We start from the raw sequence: 25605 nt of genomic DNA on the forward strand, positions 1-25605 counted from the left end.
CAACGCCGCATTACTAATATCGCAATTAAACGGTTTTATAGCTTGAGCAGCGACAGCAGGCGCTGCAGCAGCAGAGCCTCCTCGTTGCCCTTGTTGGCCACGCACTCGTCCAGCATCGCCAGGGCCGCACCCAGCGTGTCCGTGCTTGGCGCCCAGTCGTAGCTGCTCAGGATCGCCATCAGGCTGGAGCGCGCGTACGTGCGCAGCGTAGGGTACTTGTGGCAAATGTAGCCCAGCATCGCCCGCAGCGCAGTGCGAGCGGCGCGACGGTCGCGGATGGTGGAGTGCGCGGCGTGCAGGCACTTGTAGATGCTCTTCAGGTAGCCGTAGTTGGTGGCAGTGCCAGCTTCTTTCGCCAAAAGGTCGACCATCTCGGTGGTGGGCACGATCAGGCGGTGGAGAAGGAAGGTGCGAGCAGCTGAGACCACGCGAGTGGACAGCTTGTAGTTCTTATCCCGGATGCCCTCCCTATAAACCTCCAGCACGTACCGCAGCAGCAGCTCGTGCAACTCCACCCAGTCGCCGTGAGGCGCGCGCACAATCTGGCGCTGATGGGCGCGGATGAACTCGATGATGACGTCGGAGACCGTGCGCCGGTTCCACGTCTCCTGGATGGCCATGCCGCCCAGCACCTGGAACAGCGCCCGCATCACGACGGACGAAAAACTGGGCAAATACAGCATCCACATGAACTGGTCGAAGCAAAGGGGTGATAGGGCGTAGCCAGGTAGACGCAGCGAAATGTTGCCCTGTGCTTTGGGCGGTGCGTCTGACCCCTCCATGCTATCCGACGACAAGCTCAGCACCAGCTCCTGCAGGTCGAACGTGTGTACCACCTGCCAGTTTATGTTGTGAGCAATGGCGGATATCACCGGAGCTTCCGGGCCACTCATGAACGCGCAGTCGTCGAAGAAACGGTCGTGGTCGCACGAGTAGGACGTGCCGAAGCCGCGGAAGATGGCACGCTTGATAGCAGAGTCAGCGGCCGTGCGAAACACGTTAACGCCCTCCAAATTGTCGTCTTGCGACATGTGGCTGGCGCTATCGCTGTTGGCGGAATCCGACTCCATGCCAGCTGCATAATCCGAGTCAGTGCAGATGTCACTGCAGGACTGGACTGCTGGAAGCGGGTGGCGAGAGGTGCTGTTGTGGTCTGAAGCGCGAGGATACAAGCCCGGGTCAGACTGGGTTGGTCGCAGCTCGCCGGCAAACAGGCACTTGGATACGTGCTCCACAGCGGAAGCGGTGTCCATGCACGACACGGGGAACGTACCGCGACGCGCTATCTCGTACTCGTAACGAGCGCCGTAAAACACGCGCTGCCATACCCACTCCACCTTGAAGTGGAAGGTCGCGCCGAAGATATGCGCAAACAAGAAGGTCGCACGAGCACGGGTGTGATCCATGGGTTCAAGGCAGACGCCAACCAAGCATTTGACCAACCGTTGAACGTGCGCATCACTGAGTTTGTGTAACATACCGTGATCCTCCTGCTGAAGCACCTTGCACTGCTTTAAGAAGAAAATATATGCGATAACTTCGATGCTGACCTCACGCACCCACGAACCCACATCACCGCGGCTGTCAACCTCAGAGTCGCAGCATCCAAACTCCAGCGACGACACGATGCGCTCGATTATAGGCGCGGAGAGCTTGACCTTGGCGCACAATTTAAGCAGGCGCACCAGCGAAATTATCGCGTGCTGCCGGGTTTGAGCGTCCTTTATGGCGCTGTTGCCGCTGTTGGTCAGCACCTCCTGGCACAACGCCTCCAACAACGACTCGCAGTTGGCCTCGCACAGGCGTTCGGGAACGGATCCCAGCGCCAAGGCGTAACCACGACGAGCTGCTATGTTGTCGTTGTGGTTCGCAAGCGAATGGAGCAGGTAATCCATCATGCAAGTGGCCTTCGGATAATCCATGATGCACAACATCTCGAAAATCTCGCTCAGGCATTCCGCGGCAGATATCTGCACGTCGAGCGTGAAGCTACGCACGCAGTCCTTCACAATCACAATGTAGACGTCCAGCTCGTTGGGGCCTATCGACAGGCAGTCGTTGAGGCGGACGATGCGGCAGATGAAGTTTATCAGGCGGCACATCGACTGGCGGATAAGCACGCCGCCCTTTAAGCGGAACAGGCGCTTGCGCTCAAACAGCACTGGAATCTGCTTTATGCTCGAAAATTGGTCCGATATCAACACGCCGTGGTTAAGCAGGCCCAACAGCACCTCGGTCAAAGCGCATAGGGAACCGTGCATCACGCCCAACGTCGTCGAGAATACGTTCGCAAGACAGTGCTCCACAATTTCCAGGTACACGGGACGGCCGTTGCGGGTCGCCAGTTGGCTGTTGGGCGAGTCGATCAGTGCCAGGGATATCCGGCCCAAAGCCGTTGCCGCGTAACGGCGGGTGGTGATGTCGGGGTGGTGCAGCTTCGTCTTCATCAAGTTGTCGATCATCGATATCGTGTAGAATCCCAGCTTGGAAATCGCAAACGACACGTTGACGAAGGCGTTACGGCGGTTGGAGACGGTATAGTAGTCCGCCAAAACGATAAGGTCGAGACCGTGCGCGACGTTACCCACGCGACCCACCAGTTCTTGCAGTGCCGCGCACGCAGCGCGACGGCAATTGATGGAGATGTCGAACAGAGCCATGTTGACCAGCGACTTGCTCATCGGGATCAGGTGCGACGGCTGGATCAACGTGCTCGCAAAGTTGCGCACTATCGCCCAGCAGATATAGCAGGACGCATCGCGAACCGCGGTGCCGGCAGAACCCTTGCCCCGCCACACGTCGAAATCCAACGTCAGCACCACGCAATCCAGCACGCGGTCAAGCATGTGCGGATGCAAAATACCGCCGCGGATGATCTCCGCTATGGCAAGGCAACTGCCGTGCACGGGCGCCTCCCCCTTGGTGAAGCAATGGCGAACGGTGTCATACTGGTTCTGGATTATCTGCAGCACGTGCTCGATTATCTGGTCGTTGAAACACATCGGCAGCTTGGCAGAAATACGCCCGATTGACTTGGCGGAAGCCCAACGCACGCGGATGTCGCTGTCGACCAACGTGCCCAGCAGCTGCTCCACAATGCCTTCAACGCGCTCATCCATCTCAAAATCAACATCACCCGACTCGGGCTCCTCCGGCACGCTATCTGACTCCATGAACTTCCGACACAGGCGACGGTACCGCTGCGATGACGAGTGCGGAGGAAGAAGGTGCACGGCCAAACGGCCCAGGCACGCCGCCTTTAGCTTACGGCACGCTGATGACGACGGCGACCACGATTGGTCCAACAAACACGCTGTAAACCTAGGAAGGTGAAGACGCAGATCGTCACGAGACATGCGCTTCAACATCTGCTTCAAAACCGTCATCACGCCGATTTGGCCGTGGTCGTTGCTTCCCAAATGTGCCACGGGCCTATCCGGAGAGGACGGGGCGGTGCTTGCATCTTGCACCGCGGAATCGCCCATATTAACGGCGGCATCTATGCGAGTTGACGGCAGTGTGGGGCTCGCAAAGAGGTCATCTCCAGAGTCCGGACTGGCGGCCGGCGTGGCCTGAGCACCACCACGACCTGGTGAAGGTACAATGTTACCGTTGGCATCCGCTGCAGCTGCTCCAGATGGTTTTTTAGCACCAGACGTTGATTGTGATCCCGGAAGATTGGCGGAAGAACCTGACGTGAGCACGTAGGTGCAGTGGGACATGAAACGGTCAACCTCCACGTCGCTCACATCGGGGCGGGCAAACAACGTGGACAGCACAATAGCCGCGGCGTCACGTGCCTTCGTAGACAGCACCAAGTAGTGCATTGATACGCCCAAAATGCGACCCTGCAACGTGATCCCACTCCCGTCTCCCGCATGCCATATGGTGCCCAGATCGAACGGGGTGTACACCAGAAGAGACAGCCAAGCCAGGCACACGTACTCCATGCACCACCGCTTGTTATCGTACTTCATATCGCCTCCGATGCGGCCGTGGGATTGCAGGTATTCGATCAGCACAACCAGCGGAACCAAGAACCGCACCTCGTTGGGTGCGCAACCCACAACACGCCGCAAGCCGACCACCTTGGCCACGTTGTAAATGTGGTAGCACACGAACTCCAGGGAAATCAGGGAGTCGCGTTTTTCGTCCGACGGCCCGCAGCTGAGAACTTCGGCGCAAACTTCGAAAGGGAGCTCCACGAAACCACGCAACAAGTCAAACGCGGTACTCACCAGAGCCTCTATATGAGGATAGAGCAGAGTCGGAGAGTGCATATATCGGCCCACGAGCTCCTCCAAATCCGACGTTACGGTCACCAGAGATGACAACGCGGTGCCGCGCTGGCATTCCGGCTCGGCGGACGAAATCGACAGGGACCTCGACTTGACGACACATTGTAACGCATTCGGTGTATATGCAGACAACGTGCCGGTATTGGCCCCGGCGTCGGACTCGATGGAATCAGCTCGTCTCCCATAGGCCTCGGCGGCCGTGGCACCTCCAGCGGCGGTGCCCTTGCCTAGCGACGACGGAGCGCTGCCGCCTAGCAGCAGAAAACGACAGTAGCTGTCGAGATCTTTTACCAAGCGAGCCGCCTCTTCGCTCTCGGAGAAATATACAAGGGTGTGCTGCACATGGTCGAACTCCATCGCGAACGACAGGATTCCATACGAACACGCACAGCGACACACAATAATAACATAGCAACGCCCCGAGCAAGCGTTACCTATCCATCAGCCGAATTTCTTGCCGGAAACACAACCATGCGTCGCCACAAAAAGCAACAAGGAGTGGCGGCGCTTAGCCGGCACAGAACAGGAAAGACAAACAAGACGTCTCCAATTATTATAATATCGTAAATGCTAACTACTTTTGGAACAGATTACTACTGAGTGAGGAATCCGCAGCGCTAACGGCACTACTCGCCGCACGGCGCCCTCATACAACGGCGACACAGCCGCTCGCCAGAATCCGACGTCTCAGTGCAAGCGCTGTGGGAGCTGGAGCCGCACCTCTCACAGACGGTGTTCTGCATCCATGTGGAACGGTGGAAAAAAATCGCAAATGTAGTAAACACGGCGGGTGGAAAACGGAGCTGCAGATGTGCACGGCAGCTTGACGCATCGATGTACTCCCCGCAGTACTAGCGGTTGTTGTCACCGCTTACCATGCAAATGATCTTGCCGCCGCAAAACACACAGTCGGGGTGACCCGAAAGGTCATAATTTTCCAAAAACTCCTGCGACAGTGTGGCGCCGAGCCTGCCGACTTACCACATGAAACCGGACTCCGGGCATCAGCGCGGCGTGGGCCGGGTCCACAACCAGCCAGCCGTCTCGCTTGAACCGATCGGCTGAAAACGGTTAGCTGCCCTGATATATGCTAACGACCTACCGAGAGCCTGCTGAGCAGCGCTGTCGCTGATGGCATGCCGCGAGCACAGCGACTTCCACGACGTTGCGCCCGCGGACGGGTCCGCCATTGGTAGGGGCGTTCCTGCAGCAACTGATGTCGAAGTGGAAGCCGGGCACCCACTCTCCCGGACGATGTGAGACATCGCATCTGCAAGGCCGTGTTACACACATACACACACAAACCCATGTAAACGGAGACCTCGCCAGATGTGAATTTGCAGTCAAACGCGCGAACGGAATCGGGCTGGCGACCCGTGGTTGTCTGCGAGGAATGCGATGGGCTCATGTCACCCTCGTTGTCGGTGGAAGGACCGCCAGGCGCTCCGCCGTACGACGTGGATTCCAGGTCTTTCAGCACATAGTACGGGCTCCCGTTAAAGACGACGCGCTGCCGGACGATGTGAGCCGATGTGCCGCGAAACGAACCACCAACATGTAGCCTATGTCCGCAAGCGCGCGGTTGGCTTCCTGCACGAAGCCGTTCTTGCCACCGTAGTCGTGACCAGTGCCGCGCGATATGCCGCGCACGAGCCCGTCCACTACGTCGTCCTGCAAGAACTACACGTGAAACGCGCACACCCGGCGACCGACCTTCGCAGCGAAGATACGCTGCAAAAACAACTGCACGCCAGCCTGGGAAGACATGGTGGATCATTGAACTATCATTTTGTGAGATATGAATTCTATGTGGCTCAGCGGCCCGTCGGCGCGCAGACGGTGAAGCAGCCGCTCGGTCGCCTTCAACATGTCCCACACTGCACAACGATGTCGCCACGGGCACCGGCACTTACCGTAGTCGGAGTCGAACCTGTGCAGCTCCTGGTTCGCCCAGTATATGGCGGCGGTCTGCGCTCGGATGGGCGGAACCGGAGCTCAACCAACCTGTATAATGTGCAAGGTGCCGGAGTTGCCCTCGAACAGGTCCTCGAACATCTCCATCCAGTACGCCGTGATAATGTAGACCATGCCCTCGATGTCGATGCGCACCTGGTCCTCAGACCGCCACACGTGGCCCACAGGCATGCGCACGTCGTCGATCCAGTTGGCGCCGTACTTCCGCACCATGTGCTTAGTCACGTACGGCTGCAGCCCCTCGCACAGCGAGTGGAAGATCGTCAGCACGTACTCCATCAGCTCAGTTTGCGATAGCGACTGCAAAAACGGCCGAGCGCGGCGGTCACGGGCCGACGACACCGTGCCGGCGTCGGACGCGTCGCGGAAAACCTCGGGGCGGTCACAGCGGAAGTACATCATCCGGGACTGGAACAGCAGCTTCTTGCTTTTTATGCCGCCCGGGATCGAGCTGCGCAGGTGGATGCGCTCGTCCGGCTGGAAGATCTTGCAGAAACGCTCGTTGCCGATTCCCCAATCGAGGTACAGTAGGCAGTTGGCCGAGACGGTGGGCATGTCCCGACGCTTGCCCAAAATCGCAGAGTTGAAGAAGTGCCTGGGGCTCTTCAGAAACAGGTCCGTCCCAATGCAACCGCCCATGTTCGCGGTCTCGTCGCCCTCGGTGCCGCCGATGCTCTCAGTGCGGAAGCCGACGCCGTCTCCGGCATTGTCGCAGCCGTGCTCGTGGTACCTCAGCAGCAGGTGCAGCACGTTGGTCACCGATATGGGGGGATGCTCGAACTTGGAATTGGTGGCGGGCTGCGATGCCGTGATGTGGTCAAAGGTGTGGTACCCCCGGGGGTCGACGGGCAGTGACATCACGTCCAGCATTTTGCTGGGCACGTTCGGCGATATGGCCTTCGCAGCCCACAGGTCAATGGCGGGAGGGACCACATCATAGATGTGGTACGTTAACGTCGCCTCGTTGAACGGCTCGAAGTGCTTTGCGATAGAGTACTTGCCCTTGGAGTGCACACCGCTGGCCACCATGGAGCCTATGGACGGCTGCTCCCAGCTGAAGTTCAGCGTGCCGCTCTCGCCCAGAATATTGTACACGCACTTGCCGCCGGTGCCGCCGAAGAAACCGGTGCTGCGCACGCCGAACTCGGTGCAGCACAGGTGAGGCAGGTCCTCGGCGGGGTACTCCACCCAGTGGCCGTCGTCGAGCGCGGTGCCGCCGTCGCCGAGCAGCAGCTTCATATGCTTCCCCGATAAATTCACGATGCGGATCAGAATTGACCGGTTGGACTTCCTCAGACGGTGCAGCCACGACGAGGTGCTCCATGACCACGTGAAGTCGTCCGGCAGCGACTCGTACACCTGGAAAGCCTCGATGCCGCCTTGGGCAACCTGGCATTTCAAGCCGTCATCCCGACGCAGCACGAGCTCCTCGATGCATTCCTTCAGACCCTTTATGTATAAACTGCCGTCCGCAGTCTCCTGAACGCGGACGCGGAACGTCTTGTTGAAACGGCCGCCGCTGCCGCAGTCCAAAATCTCGTGGTGGACCTTGAAGATCACGGGGCACGTGCTGTCCAGCCTAGCGGACATGCTCCGCGGAGACTGCCTGCACTCGCCCTCGGGCGCGAAAACCGCAGACAACACCTCATCGCCGCCAACACGTTCCAGCTTTATATGCAGCAGATAGCGCTCACGATTCAGAATCGCACCGTAGTTCAGAGTCAAGCACACGCCACTGAACGCGCGGCTGAAAGAGCAGGATATCGTAGCCTCCGAACCGCCAAAAACGCGCTCGGGCAGCCACGTATTCCACGAACCGTGCTTTATGCTGTGAGAATGACGGTGAATCACTATGCTAGTCTCGTTGCACAAAACGAACTGAAACACACGAGAGCCCATGGTGAAGCACGCAAAGGCTCCATCGACGAAGCGCCGAAGGCGCGATGCCTACCACCGGAGCTCTACGAAATTATACGCTTCACCAGACTCAGGTCAAGCTCAAACACAGTCACTGCAATAACATGAATATAGACACACAAAAAAGTACCCGGCAGCTGGATGTGGAAGCGGCGTAGCACGTCAGGGTGGACCACACCCATGGTGCCCAGGGACACACTCGGACTCGCAGACGTCACCAACTTCACGGCACGACCCGGCATGAACGCGCCGTCTGCAACGCAATAATCAAGACAGCAGATATGGACCCACCGTCTACCTCCTCCAGGCGGTACAGGTGCTTCCATGTCTCGGGAATAGGGGTGTGGCTCTCTCCGAACTCCCATTTCTGGTACTCGCTGTAGAACCCCAGCTCGTTCAGCAGTATCTCGGACACGCCTTGGACCTCCTGAGTGGCGGTTAAAAGCTGGTTAGAGTGGACGCATTGCCGCCGGCAGCGGAAAATAGGGGCCTCAGACTCGTAGACGCCATCAGCCCACGTCACAATAAGCAGCTCACTAGTAGACACCCACCTCCAGACCGGCAGTAGAGCTGTTCGCGTAGCCGCACGCCACGTTCGTGTTGTTCATGGCGGAGACGTCGTTGCCCTCGTGGCGCCACACGACGTCGCCGACCTCGAACACCTGGATGGGCAGAGCGGCGCCCTTCAAATTGGCGATTGTGCGCAGGATGCCGGGGATCAGCGACACGCGGCAGGCCTCGAGCTCCGATATTTTAGAGTTCTTCAGCAGCACGGGGCGGCGGGGGGAGGAGGCGGCGGGCTCATGCCAGCCCATGCGCTCGTACATGGTCTTCAGCGAGTCCAAGATGGGCATCAGCGTCTCCTTGTACCCGCAGCTAAACAGCACGTCGCGAACCGCGCGTGACATGTAGGTCACAGTTTTCAGGCGGCCCATCGGGAACGAGTGCTTCGCGATGCTGTTGTAGCCAAACGCGATGGCGATGTCCTCGCCGATGTCGCACGCATGCTGGATGTCGGGGCGGCTGATCGGGACGCTCGCCTCGATGGTGCCCTTGTCAGGGTTGAACTCGCAGTCGATCATCATGCGCTTCAGGTACATGCACGCGTCCTCGCCAGTCAGGCCCGGCACGCCGATCAGGTTGCGCAGGTACGCGAGGTCGGCATCCAGGTGGCGCGGGCTCAGGTCTGGCGATAGAACCAGACCGTCGGAGTACTTCGTGAAGTACGGCTCCACAGTGAACGGATCGGCGCAGTATTGCGAGAAGCAGTGGATCAGCATGTTCAGGCAGATGTTGCCCTTCACGCGGTCCGTGGCCGTCACCTCGATGAACAGGTTGCGCGTGTCCACGGTGACCTTCGTGTACGCGGAGTTGGTGATGGGCGGCCACGAGCACACCTTGCCGGTCGCGTCGCGGAGCACCGGGTACAGCTCGAGGCCATCCAGGATCTTCAGGTACGGCTGACGCCAATCAGACACTGGAAACGGGCACTCACCTTGAGGTGGTTGTTGGTCTCATTGTAGTGCTTCACAAGCTCGGCCGCGCTGTAGTCGCGGCTCGCGTCGCACAGCGGCGCGAACACGATGTCCTCGGGGCGCTCAAGGCCGTACACCAGCGGCTCCACTATGCGGTCCATGTCGTGAGTGCCGATGGCGGCCAGCGTCCGCTTGCGGCACAGGTTCTGGTGGAGCTTGCTCTGCAGGTCCATCAGGCTCGTGTACGACTGCTGAGTCAGTTTCACGCCGCGCAGGCACGCCGCGAAGATGTACGGGCGAGTGAACTTCGGCTGCGAGGCACATGACAAACACGACAGCGAAAACGCCCTCACCTCGGGCAGCGCCTCCACATACGCGGTTTCGCGCGGGGACTGGCACGAGTAGCGCACAGTAGGCGCTGGCTTGTCCCATCGGTACGCCAGCAGCGCGGTCACCAGGCCCTCGAGGCACAGCAGGTCGTACCTGCGCTCAATGTGCCAAAAGACAAGGTAAAAACCAACCGGTTCGCGGGAATCTCAATCTTAATCACCTCCACGCCGTTCTCGTCAAGCAGACACTCCTCGTACTCCACGCCGAAGCTGAAGCACAGCTCTTCCAGCTCCGCGAGCGCTGAGCGCGGATGACGCGGCGCGACGAAAAACCTACTCAGAGAGCCGCCCAGGCGGCGCAAAAACTCGTCCTTCGGCACAGAAACGGTAGGCATCGTGGATCACACTGAACGACGACGCCGACGACGACCGAGCAGCGCGAACGATGGGGACCCCGGATGTGTAACGACGGCCGCCGACGGGAGATGCGACGCAGAGACGCACAGCGCCCTACACAGAGGCACGGCGGATGAATATGCGGGCTATGAGTGGGTTAACTCGGCCGACAGCGCGGAGAATCCCGGGCGGCAGCCTTGCTGAGGCGCCGCTGCGCCGGCGGCGATAACAGCGGACACCAGAGCCACGGCGATGCGGCGATGGCGATAGACAGGCACGCAGGCAGACGGTATCATGTGCATGGTGATATTGACGACGATGTTGCTCAAATCTTGTCGGGACGACGCATGGCCACCATCTCGTGACGCATGGCGATGGCCTTGCGACGAGCCTCCTCGTAACCCAGCTTTATCGAACTGAACCCCTGAGTCTTGCGCTTGTTACCCTTCATGTACACCACGCGCCACAGGTGGCGGTTGGTGTCGTACCACACGCCGCTCACCTTCTCGCCGGTGTGGTTCGCAGCCGGGTTCGACTTCTTCTTGCTCGACTTCGGAGTGGTGTGATGCGGGCGACCGTCGGTGCCGGAGTCGACGGACGTGGTGCGCGAGGGCACGAAACGCCCGTACTCGTTGCGCGAAGGCATCTCTATCTCAGCGGCAGAGTCACCCGCTGGGATGCTAGACGTCTTCTTGTGCTTCGCCGGAGGGTCCACCTCACCTAGCATGTCGTTGTTGTACGGGGAGTCCTCGTAGCTCGTCTGCACGTAGTACTCGGAGCTTGGGGACTCCTCGCGCCGCTCGGAGAACTCGGCGGGGATCGACGACGAACGCTTCACGAACTCGCCGCTGTTGCTGGAGATGCTCTCCCGAGCGCTGCTGAACCCGCCCTTGTTGTGGTGCTGCACGGAACGCGACTTCAGCCGACGAAAGTTGGTGCTATCGGCGCACGCGCGCGGCACCGTCTTGTAGCTCTCGACCACGCAGTCCAGACGACGCACCAGCGACTGCAGGTGCGACGACCCGGAGACGGGCCAGTGCTCAGTGGACGGCTCGAGCTCGGACGTAACCAGGGGGCACCCGCTAACGTGGCAGTTGCCGCCGCAAGGACGAGACATGTTGCAGCCGCACGTCTGCACGTTAGAGTCCGAGCCCACGTACACGCAGTAGTTGGACGCAACGGAGTAGTTGTTGCACATGCGCGTGTCCTTGTTGGACAGAGTAGGCGTAAAGAACAGCTCGGAGTCGTACGCTTGAGCGTCAGAACTCTGAAAGTACTGGGTCGGCAGCGAACTGTCGGCGGGGGAGGTGCCACGCTGTTCGAGCGACGAGCCCGCGGGGGGGGTGGTGACGCGCATACCGCCGATACCGAACCCGGAAAAATCAGAACGAGTGCATTCAGAAGATGGGCGGGTGAAGCTCGACTCCATCGACTGGCATAGCTGGCTGGTGGCACGCACAAAGTTCTCCAAGTGGTGATTGGGCTCGATGAAGGTACCCTGCCGCGTGAAAGGTTGGCACGGGGTATCCACCTGGCGGAAACGCGGAGTCAAGCCGTAACGTGAGAAGTCATCCATGATGCTAGATGCCTCGGGAGTGCTCAGAGGACGTATTGACGGGTGAACGGCGTCCACAGAACCCTCCTCAGAAATGGGCGTGAAACCGCGGAAACCGCACGTCGAACCGACGCAACGACCATTACCGTATGTGTTTACATAATGGTCAAGACAATCGCCCGGGTATTCGGTATCCGCAAACAAATTGGTTTCAATCGCCATGTCGACAGTGTCCACGTCGGCGAAACCGTCGGTGAAGGAGCTCCTGCAACCCGTGCGATCACCATAGTAGTTAGCGTCGGAAGGGTACGACTCGACGTTGCCGAAACTGTCATCGACCAGCGATGTCGACCGCTGAGTAGTCGTCTCGTCGTACGGCTCGAACGAAAGGCTCTCGCCTTCCTTGGTACCCAACGACCCCTCCGCTCCTGCGCATTTCTCGAGCGGTAGCGACGGAGCCATATCGCCGTACGAACCGTACGGATTCAAGCCAGACGAGTTATGCGACATCCCTGGATAAGACAAACGACCTCTGGAAAAGGACCGAGTGAACGTCAGAGCAGTGAATGGTATCCTAATCCAATAAAGCGTCAGAAACTCAGTGTATCTCCTGAACGGGCACAAACAGAAACGATGTAGTGAACGATTTCAACGTAAGTGCAAGGCTGTAGTGAATAACCGAAAGGAAACTGCGACCGAGTGCGCGGCTGGTCAGACAGCAGTGATGATTACGCGCAACCCAGAGTGGAGACGGGTACAAAAGAGCCAAAGCAAGCTATAACTTCATATCGACGCAACATGCAACTCTTCACGCCGATTAAACCTGTTCTCAAACGAGACGAATGCACGTTAAAGAGATATTCTTCTAGCAACCAACGTTAGCCTCAACACGCACGCCGAAAGCTACCAAGTTGGAGCCCAGACTGGAGAACTCAAATGAATGTACAAGTACCGAATGGCCGTAGGACGCTGCGCAAAAGGTTACGCAACCCCACGAAGAATGGCAGTGACCAACTCACTGGTCACACGAGCAGAACTATCTTTAAGCCAAAAAAAGATATCCCAACCGTTTGTTGTAGCCTATACAATAATGTAAACTAAACTGAAGAGCGACCCTGAATCAGCACTTTAGCAAAAACTGATGGAGCGGCGTGCCCTGTTGAAACAAAAGGCACAGGAAAGAAACACGAATCGGATGGTGCCCTGTAACTCTCGCAAAGGATCCTTGGAAGAAACTTGCCAGAGAAGAAAAACGGAAAATCCTAGGAGAAACAGCTATTAAACAACGTAAGAAGGCAAAGTGACGCACGGGAAACGAAACAAGCCGAAACCAATAACGACACTGCCATTAAATACCAAAATCTCAGAAGGCGGGTCGACTCGCCAAGCGCACCTCCGGGAGCGAAGATCAACGCGTGAGTGGGTAGGTGATCTCCAGGCGACCCGATGATTGTGCCCTAAAGACACCCCCTCAGCAGGGCCGGGAAGACAACCGGGAGGCCGACCTTCAAAACCTAAAATGATACGCCCTTCATATTCCCTGTGGACACAGAAATCATACAATAAAAACCAAAAGCCAAAATGTGTAGCACAGCCTCAAGGCGTCACGGCGTAACGTGATGAGTCGCCGCAACCAGGCCGGCTCAGGAAGAAACGCAAAAAGATCAAAGAACAACGGGGTAGAACAATCTCCCTAGCGCTCCGCAGAGGACGCGCGACGTAAGTTGTGACGGGCGCAGCCGGACCTGTCCTTCCCCCGATAGTCACGACCCTACGCGTTATGGTGTCAGCAGACACCATGTCACAAATGGCAGTCCTGGCAGCGGCGTACGCTCGCACACTTGATAGAAACGGTCGCGTTATTATCTGGAGGATTTAGGGCTGCCGTCTGACAACGAGGGCAACGGCGCTAAGCCTTCCGTAGCGGCAGCCGCTCACGATCCTAGGACGAAATTGTCGACGTATGTGCGGCATACCCGACACAAACGGGCGTCACGGGCCGTATAGTTGTAGCACTGTATAGAAGACATATACGGCGGCTATATTGACAGGATGTGTGCACGGAATCGCAGTCTTCCAGCGCAGCCTTTAGGAAGGCAAAGTAGGAGCGTTTGGCGCACTGCCGGACATGTGCGAGGCGGCCGCGGCCGTAAAACTAACTCACATAGGGAGCACGCTGACAGCCGATTGAACGTGCTAATCTATGGAAGGAGACGCTCTCGGTGACCCTGGGAGTGTGTTGCTCCTCGTTGCACTGCCCGGGGCGTTGTCTCCGCGCTTATCCGTAACGGAAACCCATCGCAAAGTGCAAAGTGATTTAGTGTACTTAAGTAGTGACAAGTGTCGCTCAACGCGGGCGCCCGGACGCACGTTTCAGAACCGCAGCGACCGGGGCGGCGCCAGACACGGACGATGGAACGCGGTGGCTTGTTGCCGAGCCCGGTTCATCGAAATGTACCTCAAAGCCGTCCAGAATCGGGTACTTGCGTGGCACAACGGTTGCGGCGCCGTGCTGCTCCGTATCGTCCAGCAGAAAGGCTGCAAGGGGTGTGTCGCTGATGTCTATTTCCCTGCAAACAGTGCCGTCACTAACGCATAGAAAACTAACATCAACGACTCCGGAACGAAAATGGGTGTACATTGGTCCATAGAATCCAGCGGATTCCCTGATAGGTCGAGCCTGAAGCAGCATATAACACGCCGGTGCTACGAGTGTAAAACACACCGTCTCAGCCTCGATAGGTTGCGCAAAACTTCAAGCGTGCTTGACAGACGCTTAAGCCCGTTGCGAGCCAGCGATATCGTGTGGAGTCGCAGTAGAAGGCAGATTCCGATGTCGATGAGGGAGCTGCGAAACCTTAGGCGCACGCATAACATGTCACCCACCCTTCGCACAGCGAGTTGTCGCTCAAATCCAACTCTTCTAGCGTGAAATGAGGGCTCAGTGCTCGGTAAGGTAGCCTCCGGATGCCCATGCCGCTCAGACTTGCGGAGGTGGAGCCCGCTGCCGCACTTGCGTCGAGGGCGCTTTGCACCTTGGCTACCAGCAACATGTCGCTGTGGAGGCGTGCTCTAATGTCGTCTATGCGCGTTACATGCTGGTAGCACTCGTCTGCGTCGCTTGGTTGCCCGAGATGGCGGCGGATCTTGTGTCTGACGCACATAGTAACACGATAAACGCAACACACCTGGCGAGATGGAGATACTTAGACTCGGTTCCCATACCCACCAGCGTGTCGATCATCTCCAGCTGCTGCTCCAGTATGGCGGGGGTGATGTCTTTACCGAGGGACACTATGCGTGACGAACCAGGCAGGAGCACGGGTGCACGTAAGACACCGGACAAGTCCTCCCATCCACTGCAGCTGGCCATGTTGCTGCGCATGAACTCTAAGGAATCCAGGTCTATGGGCAGTTCTCCGGATTCTGACAGATGAAGCTTGTACCGTAGGCACAAAAGACACGGCGGTGGGTTCGGCACGTCTCGGGTGTCGGATGTCCTGTTGCACTTAGGCAGGTGGCGCAGATGGGAGTAAAACGACTCCACGGTTCGCTCGTCGGTCTCTACCATCAGCGACGGGGAGATGCACGTAGATGGGTTCGTGCTAAGCGGTGCCGTTAAGGTGAATCTCCAAGCATACTCCGGAACAGAGATTGAACTCAACCTGGAGGTAGATGCGGCAAGGTGAGACGAGCAAACATACCTGCTTTGGCGAGGTGACGAGCTCACAGCCGACCAGCTTCCGTCTAACTTAGCATGGTTGCCTGAGCGCAAACGTTTTGGGGATGGCAACTGACGGCTTACCATCTGGAGAGGTGACGCTGATGAAGCTGTCGGTTGTCGACAGGCTGACGCATTCGTTGAAGAAGAACACGAAACTCTGTGACTCCTCAAAGTAGCAGCAGCGCACCAGATAGTAGCGCAGAGCGTTGCGGCGGTACAGCAGCCAGTCGAAATGGTGCCACAGGCACTGGTCGTTCGGGTCAGTGTAGATGGCGGGGGTCAAATTATCCAAATCGTCCGAAACGCAGCCGCAGTTCTCGGACAGCATTCCGCGATGGAACCACGCGGAATAGTTGGAGAAGTTCTTCTCAATGAGCTTGCTGAACTCGGTGTAACACAGCTTGTCCACGGGAAGGGGGGGAACGTTGGCGCTATCGCTCTCCAACAGCTTGAGGTAGTGGCGCACGTAGTTAAGGTGGCCCCAGCCATGGAAGTTGCGGCCGTCCAAGCGGAAGAGCATCATACAGAGTGAAAGCTCCTTACGCAAAATATCGCCCACATCCTCACACCGCATGTTGAACATGAGAGTCAATACCCACAGGCGCTGCTGCCACACGGCGTAGCATTTGGGCGAAGTTTTCAGCACGGATTCGCTGAACGACAGCTCGTCAGCCAGCAGTGCGCGCAGGCGCTCCTCGCCCAAACGCGGCTGCAAAAAGTAGTTCTTGCGATAATGCCAAGATGGATAGAACTCCGGCATGAAATCGATTATCGCAGTCGACAGTGCGAACATGCGGTCGGCTTCATCGGCATCCTCAAGAACACCGCAGGACGGTGACACGGTTGAGTCGCTCTCACGGACGCTGGCGACAAAGGAATCCAGCAACTTGAACCCCTTTTCAAGTTTATTGGCAAACGCCTTCTCCTCCTCGGGAGTCTTGTAGACGTCCTCCCGGCGGATTCCGTGCATTTTGAAAGTTGTGTGCAACACTCAGCACGGTGCCACTCTGTCGATGAAGGCAGTTGGAAGCGCAGCCTGTATCTACTCCTTACACATACACCTCAAATAGCTATTGTTTGTATGCATACACGCATGGAGCCTGTTTTAGTTGGATGCTGATCAGTATATGATCCAGAAACAGCTAAAAAGATACCTCAAGATGAGACCCAAATCCTTTAACGAAGGCCCTTTAAGTCACCTAAGCAGAATTCACACATATACAGCGCATAAAACGTGTCCGTGTATAGTTAGAAGCTGTCCTTGGTTGCGTAAAGCCTGCCGAATTCTCAATGGCTACTTGTCTAGGATTCCACCGTGGTAGCTGCAACAGATATCCTCCGACTTCGATGAAGGTGCTTAGTAACACATAGCTATCCTTTAAAGCGATACGAAGGACGTCCAATGTGTGTATGTTGCCACGACGTGAATCGCTAGGAATTCAGCAATTCTCTATACACAGCTGACCGAAGCCAGAATATCCCCGAAACTGACAAGTAGACAGATGTGTAACGCGGATCATGCGTCTGTGGTATTATGGGTACGTGGGAGCGGCCAGGTATTGCGATTTAGTCGTAAACAGAGTTCGCCGTGGTGACGCGGGGTTACTACCCTGAGTGAAGATACGATGTGTGGTGAAATGTCGGCACTTGTTAACACACCAAGTAAAAGGGGATCTTGCAGTGATAAATCACCTAATGTGTGAGCAACGCATCGATTATACGCCTGTGTAATCGACGCCCGGAGCAGTTACGGACTTGGAGGCGATACGCCGCGACGTCTGTGAATTAGCCGTTCGATAAGGCAGCCGCAACAGGCACTCAAAGCACGACCCAGAAATGATGCTTAGACGTTAACAGGTTGAAAACAGACGGGCTGCTAAGATGGAGACCGCCGACCGCAGTCGAGGACACACAGAGGGGCCCAGGCGCATAGAAGTGGTCAAGTTGGAGGCCTACCACGTCCTCTCCGCGCTTAAGGACCACCTCAGAAACAGTCAGAACACCACAAGCCTTGTGCCGGTACTGGGCACCGACACCGGCTCAGGCAAGGCGCTGCAGGAGCCCTCCCTGACCAGGTACTTCAAGCTCCTCATAGTCAAGGGGGTGCCCAGCGAGGACATATTCCTCGACATTGCGCACATAAGGCCATTCCTGGAGGTCATGAAAACATGCGACTCGAAGCAGAGCAAGCTCATCATACTATGCGCGGAGGCTATCTCGAAGTTCACGCAGTGTGAAATCGCCAACTTCAGCCACAAGAATGCCCCGGTAGTGCTCAACACCACCTTTGAGGAGCTGCTGCGGCTCTTCTCCACTAACGTGGAGCCCAAGGAGGACCTGTTGACATTGAAGATCCTGAAGACGCTCTGCGACATACTGCGTTCAAAGGGAGGCAACCTGATCACGAACGAAAACATATGTGTCATGTTCAAAATGATCGCAACGCTGCTCACTGCGAGGCATAGGAACAGTGCGATGCGGAAGCTCATACACGACGAGGTCGTCAACCTGCTCCAGGCCTCGCTCGGGCACTACGACAAGAACGCCATCAAGCCGGCCAAACCGAAGGGGCTCTCGCGCAGAATCAGCAGCACTTTTATATTCATCAGCCTGCTGCTGGCTCAAAAGGCGTCGCAGCAATCTTTTAGCCTAAACGCGGAGGACTCGTTTCTCTCCCAGGAGGATAAGGACACAGCTGCCAGGTTCAGAAACGACTTCGCCATACTATCGCAAAACGTGATCTCGTTCCCCGCGCTGTGGAACGAATTCTGCACAGACGTCTGTGTGGTGGGACTGGACACACTCAACCAAACGATGGAGCTCGGGTCGCTTTACCACAGGCAGTACAACGCGGTGCTGCCGATAGTCCAAGTCTTTATAGCCAACTCCATATATCGCATGTGCTTCACGGAAACGCTGTCCCTGTACTCGCTGGTGCTGAGGTCGCTCAAGAACCTGCTCTTCTTCTTCAGGACGCAGATGAAGGCGCAGTTCGAGGCGCTGCTCACGCACATTATCGCATCTGTAGTGAACCACGTGCACGAGACCAAGACATATTCCTTCAAGCCAGACATCATCGAAATGAACATGGAGTTCATCGTAGACTTGTGTCACAACGAGCAGCTCATCATGGAGCTGTACGCGAACTACGACTGCGACGTCAGGTGCGCGAACATATCGGACGTGCTCATCAAGGGGGTCATAACCTGCCTGGTGCCTACTCATGACTTCGACGCCATCGCTGGCGCAGTTGACCCTGTGAAGGCTAGGTTGGCGCACTCAATTGCACCCGTTAAAAGGAAGACCTCGTCGGGGTACACCAAAACAGCGGGCGAAGGCAACTGGGTAGTCAATGTGGAGTTCATGGCACTCAATGCGTTGCAAGGCATACTCAAATCGTTGGCGGCCGACACCATGGAAACCAAAAGCTCGCCGATTGCAGAGAAGGATTCACACTTTGTCAAACTCAAGCGGTGGAAGGACATGCTAAGAGAGGCTGCGGAGACGTTCAATGCCACACCTCTGGGAGATGGCTGGATACCGCTGGTAAAGAAAATAGGGCTGCTTCCGGAGAATCACACGCCGAAAGACGTGGCCACGTTCCTCAAGTGCATTCCTGACATCGACCTTAAAAAGGTGGGAGAGTACCTCGGCACACACAAGAATCCGCAATTCATGGACCAAGTCAGGATAGAGTTTGCCAAGCTACACAGTTTCAGGGCGCTCCCGATTGTCATGGCGATCAGGATGTTCCTCTCATCCTTCAGGCTGCCGGGTGAGTCGCAGCAGATCGAGAGGATCATTGAGGTGTTTGCCTCCACATACTTCGAAGCGCAACCACTGGCCGATGACAGTGATGAAAAGGGTGATAACAACGGAAAGACGCAGTCGAACGAGGAACTGCCAGACAGCAAAAGGCCAAGGTGGGTTATACAGGAGAATGCCTTCTGGCAACTCAACTTTACCTCGTACGGGGTTGCAAACGTGGGGACGATAAACGATCATATCGCAGCCGAAGAAGAGGCGCCATACGAGCACTTCAAAAGACAATTCATGCAAAACGATATCGAAAACATACTTACCAACGAGCGAATGAATCTTGTCACTGAGGCGATCAAAGACGATAGCATCGTAGCCAGCATGCAGCTGACACAAAATGAAACCACACAAGAAGACGATAGCAAGACCGCAAAGAACAGGGATGCGGGCGTTGTAGAGGGGCTTGTGAAGCCTGGATTCGCATATGTAGCGAACGCCGACGTCATTTTCGTCCTATCGTACTCAATTATCATGCTCAACACTGATCTGCACAACTCGCAGATCAAGAAAAAAATGAAACTGGAGGACTTTATCAGAAACAATAAGGGTATAAATAACGGTAAGAACCTGCCGTTCGAATTCCTCGAGGACATATACACGACCATCAAACATCACGAAATTAAGCTTCACAAGGCATCCGAACAGGTTGAGGCGGTCAAGTACGACAACTTCTTCTGGGTGGACCACGTGCTACAGAGGCAAAGGCTTATGTGCAGCTTCAACACGGATCTTTGGGCCTATGGGTGGGGAATAAAGCGCAGCATATTCCAACTCCTATGCAAAAACCGATTCCACCACGCACTCAACACGGCCCTCGTTGGTTCACAATCGATTTCTGGACTCAAAAGGTGTATACGCATGATATGGCTCTTCATGAGAGTTGCGTTGAAGTTCGAGGAAAAGGGGGTCATCAACCAAACTTTCCAACTCTCGAGCATCAGCATCGATGACACCATCGGTTACAGGTGCCAGCTTTCACTGGCGTTGCTGCTGAATGTGATTGCCACTGCGTCCAACTTGTTCGACGAGGCATCCTGGGTAAAAGTTATGGATACCATAATCAAGCTTTATTACCTCAACCTGTTGCCCCTCTCCTTTGCGGCCTTGGATATCGATGCGCACGTGTTCGGTAACTGCAGTGCGCTGACGGATGCCCTGGTGCCCCCTACCATCCGCTTCAAGCGCAACCTGGACGCGCGAAGAGGTGCCGGGTGGTTAGGAGGATGGACTAACTTCATGTTCGGCAAACCGGTGGCCACAAATAGCGCCGAACAGAGCGATATGGGTGATTGTGATTTCGATGAGCTTGCAAAGCTCAGCTTACAACGTTCAGATTCGCAACAGGCATCCAACGAACAGTTCCTCTTCCTCTGTGACGTCCAGTCGACCTGCGACGTGCCCGTGGAAAATCCCTACTTCAATGTAGACCTTATCAAACGCGGGGTCAATCCGATACAGTCGAAGGAGGACGAAGACGCCATCAAGGAAGTGACGCAGGCGTTCGGCAATGACTCCGACAGGGAGGAGCTGCTGCCACAGGTGCTGGCTTACATGAACCTTAGGTTGGCATTCCTGAACATATACAATGTCAACAGCCTATTCCTTGGAGCGACGACGAACGTGGGTAGCGAAAACTTCTTGACCGTTATGAAGGTCATCGCATGCCGCATTGTCGAGGTTGCAACAAAGGACAAGGAGACGCCAACCGTCGCAAAGCCGAACGGCGCACCGAGCCAACCGTCGCAGGGATCGGCAAGCTCAAAAACGGAAGCAAACTTATCGCAAGAAGGGTCATTGCTGGAACCGTGCCCCAAAGAGATAAAGAACTTCAACAGCAAAGCGGAGCCCGCGTTCTTTTTGGGCATATTCACGAAGGTCTGTATCACCGTATTCGACAGCACCAAGCAGGTTATTAAGCGCAACGGGGGAGCGCTAAGCAAGGAAGATGATGCCAAATTAAAGATCAACGTGATGTTCACTGTAAAGGTCTTCCATCTTATGGCCAGCACTCTCATATTCCGCGACGCACTGGAGCACATACCAAAACCGGATGATGTTCTCGAGGTTTTCGGACTCTTGGAGGGCGAGGAAATATATGAACAAATAGCTGACGACGAGAATTTAGCAATGTTGCTGAATACCACCGAAAAGCTGGTGAAGGCTGTCAAGAGTGACACTGTCCTGTCATCCTATTTGTGTATCATGATGCTCAAGCTGATACTCTGGTTCACGCAAAACTCCCAGTACGATGTGGTTGTGTTCCGCGGTAAACGTAACTCCAGCGACGAAAACGATTCCACAAATGGGTCGGTCGGAAGTGACGCTAAGGGTAACGCAACTTCGGCTAAGGAGTCAACGGATGACATGAGTATTAGGTGGTCAGACATGTGCTTATGGCTGGGTGCATGGTTGCTGCAGATGCTCATACACTTCGAAAACAGAGTCTTCTACAACCACATTGAACCCACCGTAAAGGTCATATCGAGTATAGCTACAAGCAAGGTTATCGCACGAAACAACTACTTCATGAAGGTCATGATGGCCGCTTTCCAGAGAGTCACCAACCACAGCCTGCCGTTTGCAAAGGACGTTACAACCGCGATGCCCGGGGCGGCTCGGATCAGGCGGATACAAAACTCGGTGGCATCTGTCCTGCCCATTGTCATGCGAAACAACAAATGTCTAGTCAAATATGAGCCACATGTCATGGCGAAATATGTGGTACAGATGTTGCTCTCACTGGCCATTTTCAGCGGAGATGGTGACGACGTTAACGACGATGACCACAACCGGGGGATAGTGGCAATACAAATGCTCATCGAAATGAAATCTTTCGCCACAAATGAGGACGTCGTTGAGGCCCTGTGGTTGTACGCAATCCATGCGCTCGCCATCATGTGTTCAATGGGGCCGCAGCGCATATACTTGGAGGCCAACAAGGCGCTCAACAAAATATTGCTCAAGGAGGCGGCACCAAAAGGACGATGCAAGACTATTACACGAGTTGTGAGGATATTCGACTACCTCCTGGCGCCGATCCTCACGAACAATTTCCAGTACCCATTCATGTACCACATGGTTGCACTACCGCTGAACAAGATGCCGCCCAAAATCGCAAACGCGCGCCGTGGCAATTGGGAGATTGTCGGGCCGTTCAGCAAAAATATATACAGTGTACGTAAATGCCCTGTGTGGATGGAAAATGTCGTGACGGAGCATCTGGCGTCCTACAGTCTCCCAGACGTCGACGACATCAACACCCGCAGAGCGGAGATGACCAGCCTCATCTGTCAATACATGCTGGCAAACATGTCCACACTGAGCACCATGGAGCTGGGAGCTGTGGAAATTAAGAAGGTGAAGGAAACAGCAAGCAGCTTGGAGTACCTGCTCTACACGTCGGATCAGAAGATCTGCTCGCAGTCGTGTGTCAAGAGGCTGATAACGATCACCAACTACATTCTCAATGTGATCATACCGAGCAACGGGGAGTACTACACGGAGACAACCAGCGACACGTACTTGGAGTCACTCAAGAACTTCCTCCTGGTGCTCCTCACCTCACCGGAGCTCAAAAGCGCCGACCAGGGCTGTATTCAGCACTTCAAGAACGACGGGGAGCTCAAGCAGTGTCTGGAACTTGTAAAGGACTCAGTGGACATGACGTCAGCCAGCCCAGGGGAATACGCCCTCGCTTCGCTCTTGGCCCACACATTCTCCACAACGGATTTCCTCAAGGAGCTGTTCCTGGATATACTGAGGGTGGTGTTTGCAGCTCCACCGCCGCAAGCCGATAAGGTGGAAGAAACGGCTGAGCAGGCAGCCGAAAGCTAACAAGGCCGTACGGAGCGTGTAATGTCGTACACAGGTCCACGTTAATAAATCGAGTGTACAAGTCTCGTCAATATATGTTTTCTATTGCCAATATGTGCAATTAATTCAACTTGGTTGCGCTATCAAGCGATGGTGTTACGGATGTGTAAAATACGCGTTCATTGCAGCATCTGATGTGCGGCCGGTAAACGCGAATGTCTAATGGGCCGAAATACACATTTGACGCTGTCTTGGCTCATGCTAAATTACAACACTTGTTCCTCGTAATGTAGGCTTAGTTACGGTGATTATATTGCCGAAACTGTATGTCATAGCTGGTAGGCCTGTGACTCGACGCTGGGTTTCGAAGGGTCGACAATCTTGTAAAATTGCGCACAACATACGCTGTATGTGTTGAATGTAGCCATAGTGGCACTTTATGTGGTTCAAATGTCGTTTAACAGCAATTGTGTTGCTATCACAGGTGAATGAAGACGTTAGAATGGCCTGCAACGTAATCGCCGGTCTGATGAAAAGACCGTCTCTACACCTCATCTCGGTTCTTTCATCTTGGAATGCCCGATTAAACCTGAACGGTGGAGTTGGTTGTAATAGCATTGCAGCTTTCAGGGGCATGCAAAATTTGGCGGCTATAAAGCAACTCAGAAAAGTCACAAATGCAGGAGTAGTGGAGTGTAAAGAAGCTCTAAGCCGTTGCAATGGGGTTAGTTTGCAGGCATAAATGTCTGTACGCATAACGTGATATGTGCGTTGGAGTGCGTATATCTTCATGTCGCACTGCAGTTGCATTCGTATTTATGGATTTATCACGCTGCAGGATCTCGACGCAGCGATTGCGTATGTGCGAAGGGCGCAGCATAACCGTCAGCTCGAAATTGACACAGAAAGACCAGTATTTGGTATGTTTAATTTTCTAGTCCCGAGTATAAGCCTTCATGTAGGTAAAATTGCTATTCCAAGCGACATACGAACACGAGAAAAGTCGGTGATAGTGGAGTTGTGCTGCAACTGTGACTTCGTAACGTCGAGTGACAAGTTTGCGCAACTCGCCCACGACATCAGAAGGACCATCCAACGGTCCATCGATAATAGTCGCATCAACGTCACTCACTCGAACGCTACAAAGGCAGCTGCACCTTTAGATATTGGGTCGTGCAACGACATTATATCTGACGGTGACGATGGTCTTACAGTGAGCCAAATGCTACAACGATCGTCTGCGGAATTCAAGACCAAGATCGTTATGCCTACCGTTATCGCTTTCCAAAGAAATCTTCGAAACGATCATGTTGGCATATATGTGCATCAAAAGACAAGCACTGGGGAGGGAGTGATGGGCTCTATTCTAGGTCTGGTCAGCCTAAGACACCATGGCGTTAACGCCACGCTGTCCAACCACCTTTCGGACACCCTTGGAGATATCGCACGGCATCTTGCCATTCAAATGGTGTGCAATCCATTGAACACCGAACAATGGCAAACCGAGGAAGGCAGGCCATACAGAATGGCCGATGTGAACCACATTCTTCAACAACCTTGGATGCATCTGGACTCCGTGCAATCAAAAATGCATGATATTGCCACTAAAGTGGGACTTGGGAAGTGCGATATAGACTCTGAAGCTTCCGTAGGACGAACGCTAGATGAAATAGCGAAGTTAATAGGCGCAGCTAGCATAACTGTGCCGGGTGCGCTGTACATGAAGTCAGGCGCAACACCGGTGATATGTGACTGATAAACGAACCCATAAATCAATTTGGATGTTAATATACCATTCATAATCTCTTAACAAGTGACGCAGTGTTACAGTAAAAGTACACGCCAATCTGCCACTAATCTCGAACAGACTTCCTGCCTAACCACGCGTATTACATGTTGTAGTGCCTCTAAGCTCTATGTAGTAACTTTATAACCTGTTATTAAAGTAGTGCGGTATTTCATTAACCTTTCTTGGTTTTATCGACCATGCTGTTATGAAAGAAATAAGTGCAATTCGTATCACCTTTAGCAGTTGAAACAGGCTTGCTATCTACAACATCTGGTAGCTATCACCACATTATATCTCTTTGGGTGCTTGCCGATGTATGGAACGTCGGTGATATCCGTCTCAGAAAAGGTTCTTCATGCCACCGGCGGTAGCAACCAGTGAGGCCCTTAGTACTAATTTTCTTCACGAAATTGTGACTCATAACTGCAATATCTAAACTATATTCGTGTTTATGGTCATTAATGACGACTTGTACCGCAAATTATAAGGAGCTAATTTAGTAGAGATTTACGTCTT

At 55.0% G+C, this 25605-nt stretch overlaps 7 protein-coding genes across 7 annotated transcripts; 2 read left to right on the forward strand and 5 right to left on the reverse strand.

Annotated features, from left to right (window-relative positions):
- Nucleotides 1–35: 35 nt before the first annotated feature.
- Nucleotides 36–4655, reverse strand: BBBOND_0313270 (BETA-TUBULIN COFACTOR D, putative; the record flags this gene model as incomplete). Its single annotated transcript, XM_012914157.1, has 1 exon — nt 36–4655. The coding sequence occupies one exon, from the start codon at nt 4653–4655 to the stop codon at nt 36–38; it is 4620 nt and encodes a 1539-aa protein (XP_012769611.1).
- A 494-nt stretch (nt 4656–5149) lies between these two features.
- Nucleotides 5150–8171, reverse strand: BBBOND_0313280 (hypothetical protein, conserved; the record flags this gene model as incomplete). The annotated part of the gene is made up of 9 exons (XM_012914158.1): nt 5150–5245; nt 5280–5359; nt 5401–5568; nt 5604–5808; nt 5847–5969; nt 6012–6053; nt 6081–6175; nt 6212–6266; nt 6303–8171. The coding sequence occupies 9 exons, from the start codon at nt 8169–8171 to the stop codon at nt 5150–5152; spliced, it is 2733 nt and encodes a 910-aa protein (XP_012769612.1).
- Nucleotides 8172–8233: 62 nt separating this feature from the next.
- On the reverse strand, nt 8234–10388 carry BBBOND_0313290 (phenylalanyl-tRNA synthetase, beta subunit family protein, putative; the record flags this gene model as incomplete). The annotated part of the gene is made up of 8 exons (XM_012914159.1): nt 8234–8283; nt 8320–8442; nt 8481–8616; nt 8741–9649; nt 9685–9975; nt 10018–10147; nt 10186–10294; nt 10331–10388. 8 exons carry the CDS (start codon nt 10386–10388, stop codon nt 8234–8236), a joined length of 1806 nt encoding a protein of 601 aa, XP_012769613.1.
- A 326-nt stretch (nt 10389–10714) lies between these two features.
- BBBOND_0313300 (hypothetical protein, conserved) lies at nt 10715–12454 on the reverse strand (the record flags this gene model as incomplete). Its single annotated transcript, XM_012914160.1, has 1 exon — nt 10715–12454. The coding sequence occupies one exon, from the start codon at nt 12452–12454 to the stop codon at nt 10715–10717; it is 1740 nt and encodes a 579-aa protein (XP_012769614.1).
- A 1837-nt stretch (nt 12455–14291) lies between these two features.
- Nucleotides 14292–16638, reverse strand: BBBOND_0313310 (protein prenyltransferase alpha subunit repeat domain containing protein, putative; the record flags this gene model as incomplete). Its single annotated transcript, XM_012914161.1, has 7 exons — nt 14292–14514; nt 14553–14624; nt 14670–14792; nt 14831–15097; nt 15133–15609; nt 15649–15709; nt 15750–16638. The coding sequence occupies 7 exons, from the start codon at nt 16636–16638 to the stop codon at nt 14292–14294; spliced, it is 2112 nt and encodes a 703-aa protein (XP_012769615.1).
- A 911-nt stretch (nt 16639–17549) lies between these two features.
- Nucleotides 17550–23321, forward strand: BBBOND_0313320 (Sec7 domain containing protein, putative; the record flags this gene model as incomplete). The annotated part of the gene is made up of 1 exon (XM_012914162.1): nt 17550–23321. One exon carries the CDS (start codon nt 17550–17552, stop codon nt 23319–23321), a length of 5772 nt encoding a protein of 1923 aa, XP_012769616.1.
- Nucleotides 23322–23739: 418 nt separating this feature from the next.
- BBBOND_0313330 (ELONGATION FACTOR TS, putative) lies at nt 23740–25056 on the forward strand (the record flags this gene model as incomplete). Its single annotated transcript, XM_012914163.1, has 2 exons — nt 23740–24024; nt 24139–25056. 2 exons carry the CDS (start codon nt 23740–23742, stop codon nt 25054–25056), a joined length of 1203 nt encoding a protein of 400 aa, XP_012769617.1.
- Nucleotides 25057–25605: the final 549 nt, after the last annotated feature.

The sequence above is a fragment of the Babesia bigemina genome, assembly GCF_000981445.1.
Source record: "Babesia bigemina genome assembly Bbig001, chromosome : III".
NCBI classification, from domain to species: Eukaryota; Apicomplexa; class Aconoidasida; order Piroplasmida; family Babesiidae; genus Babesia; species Babesia bigemina.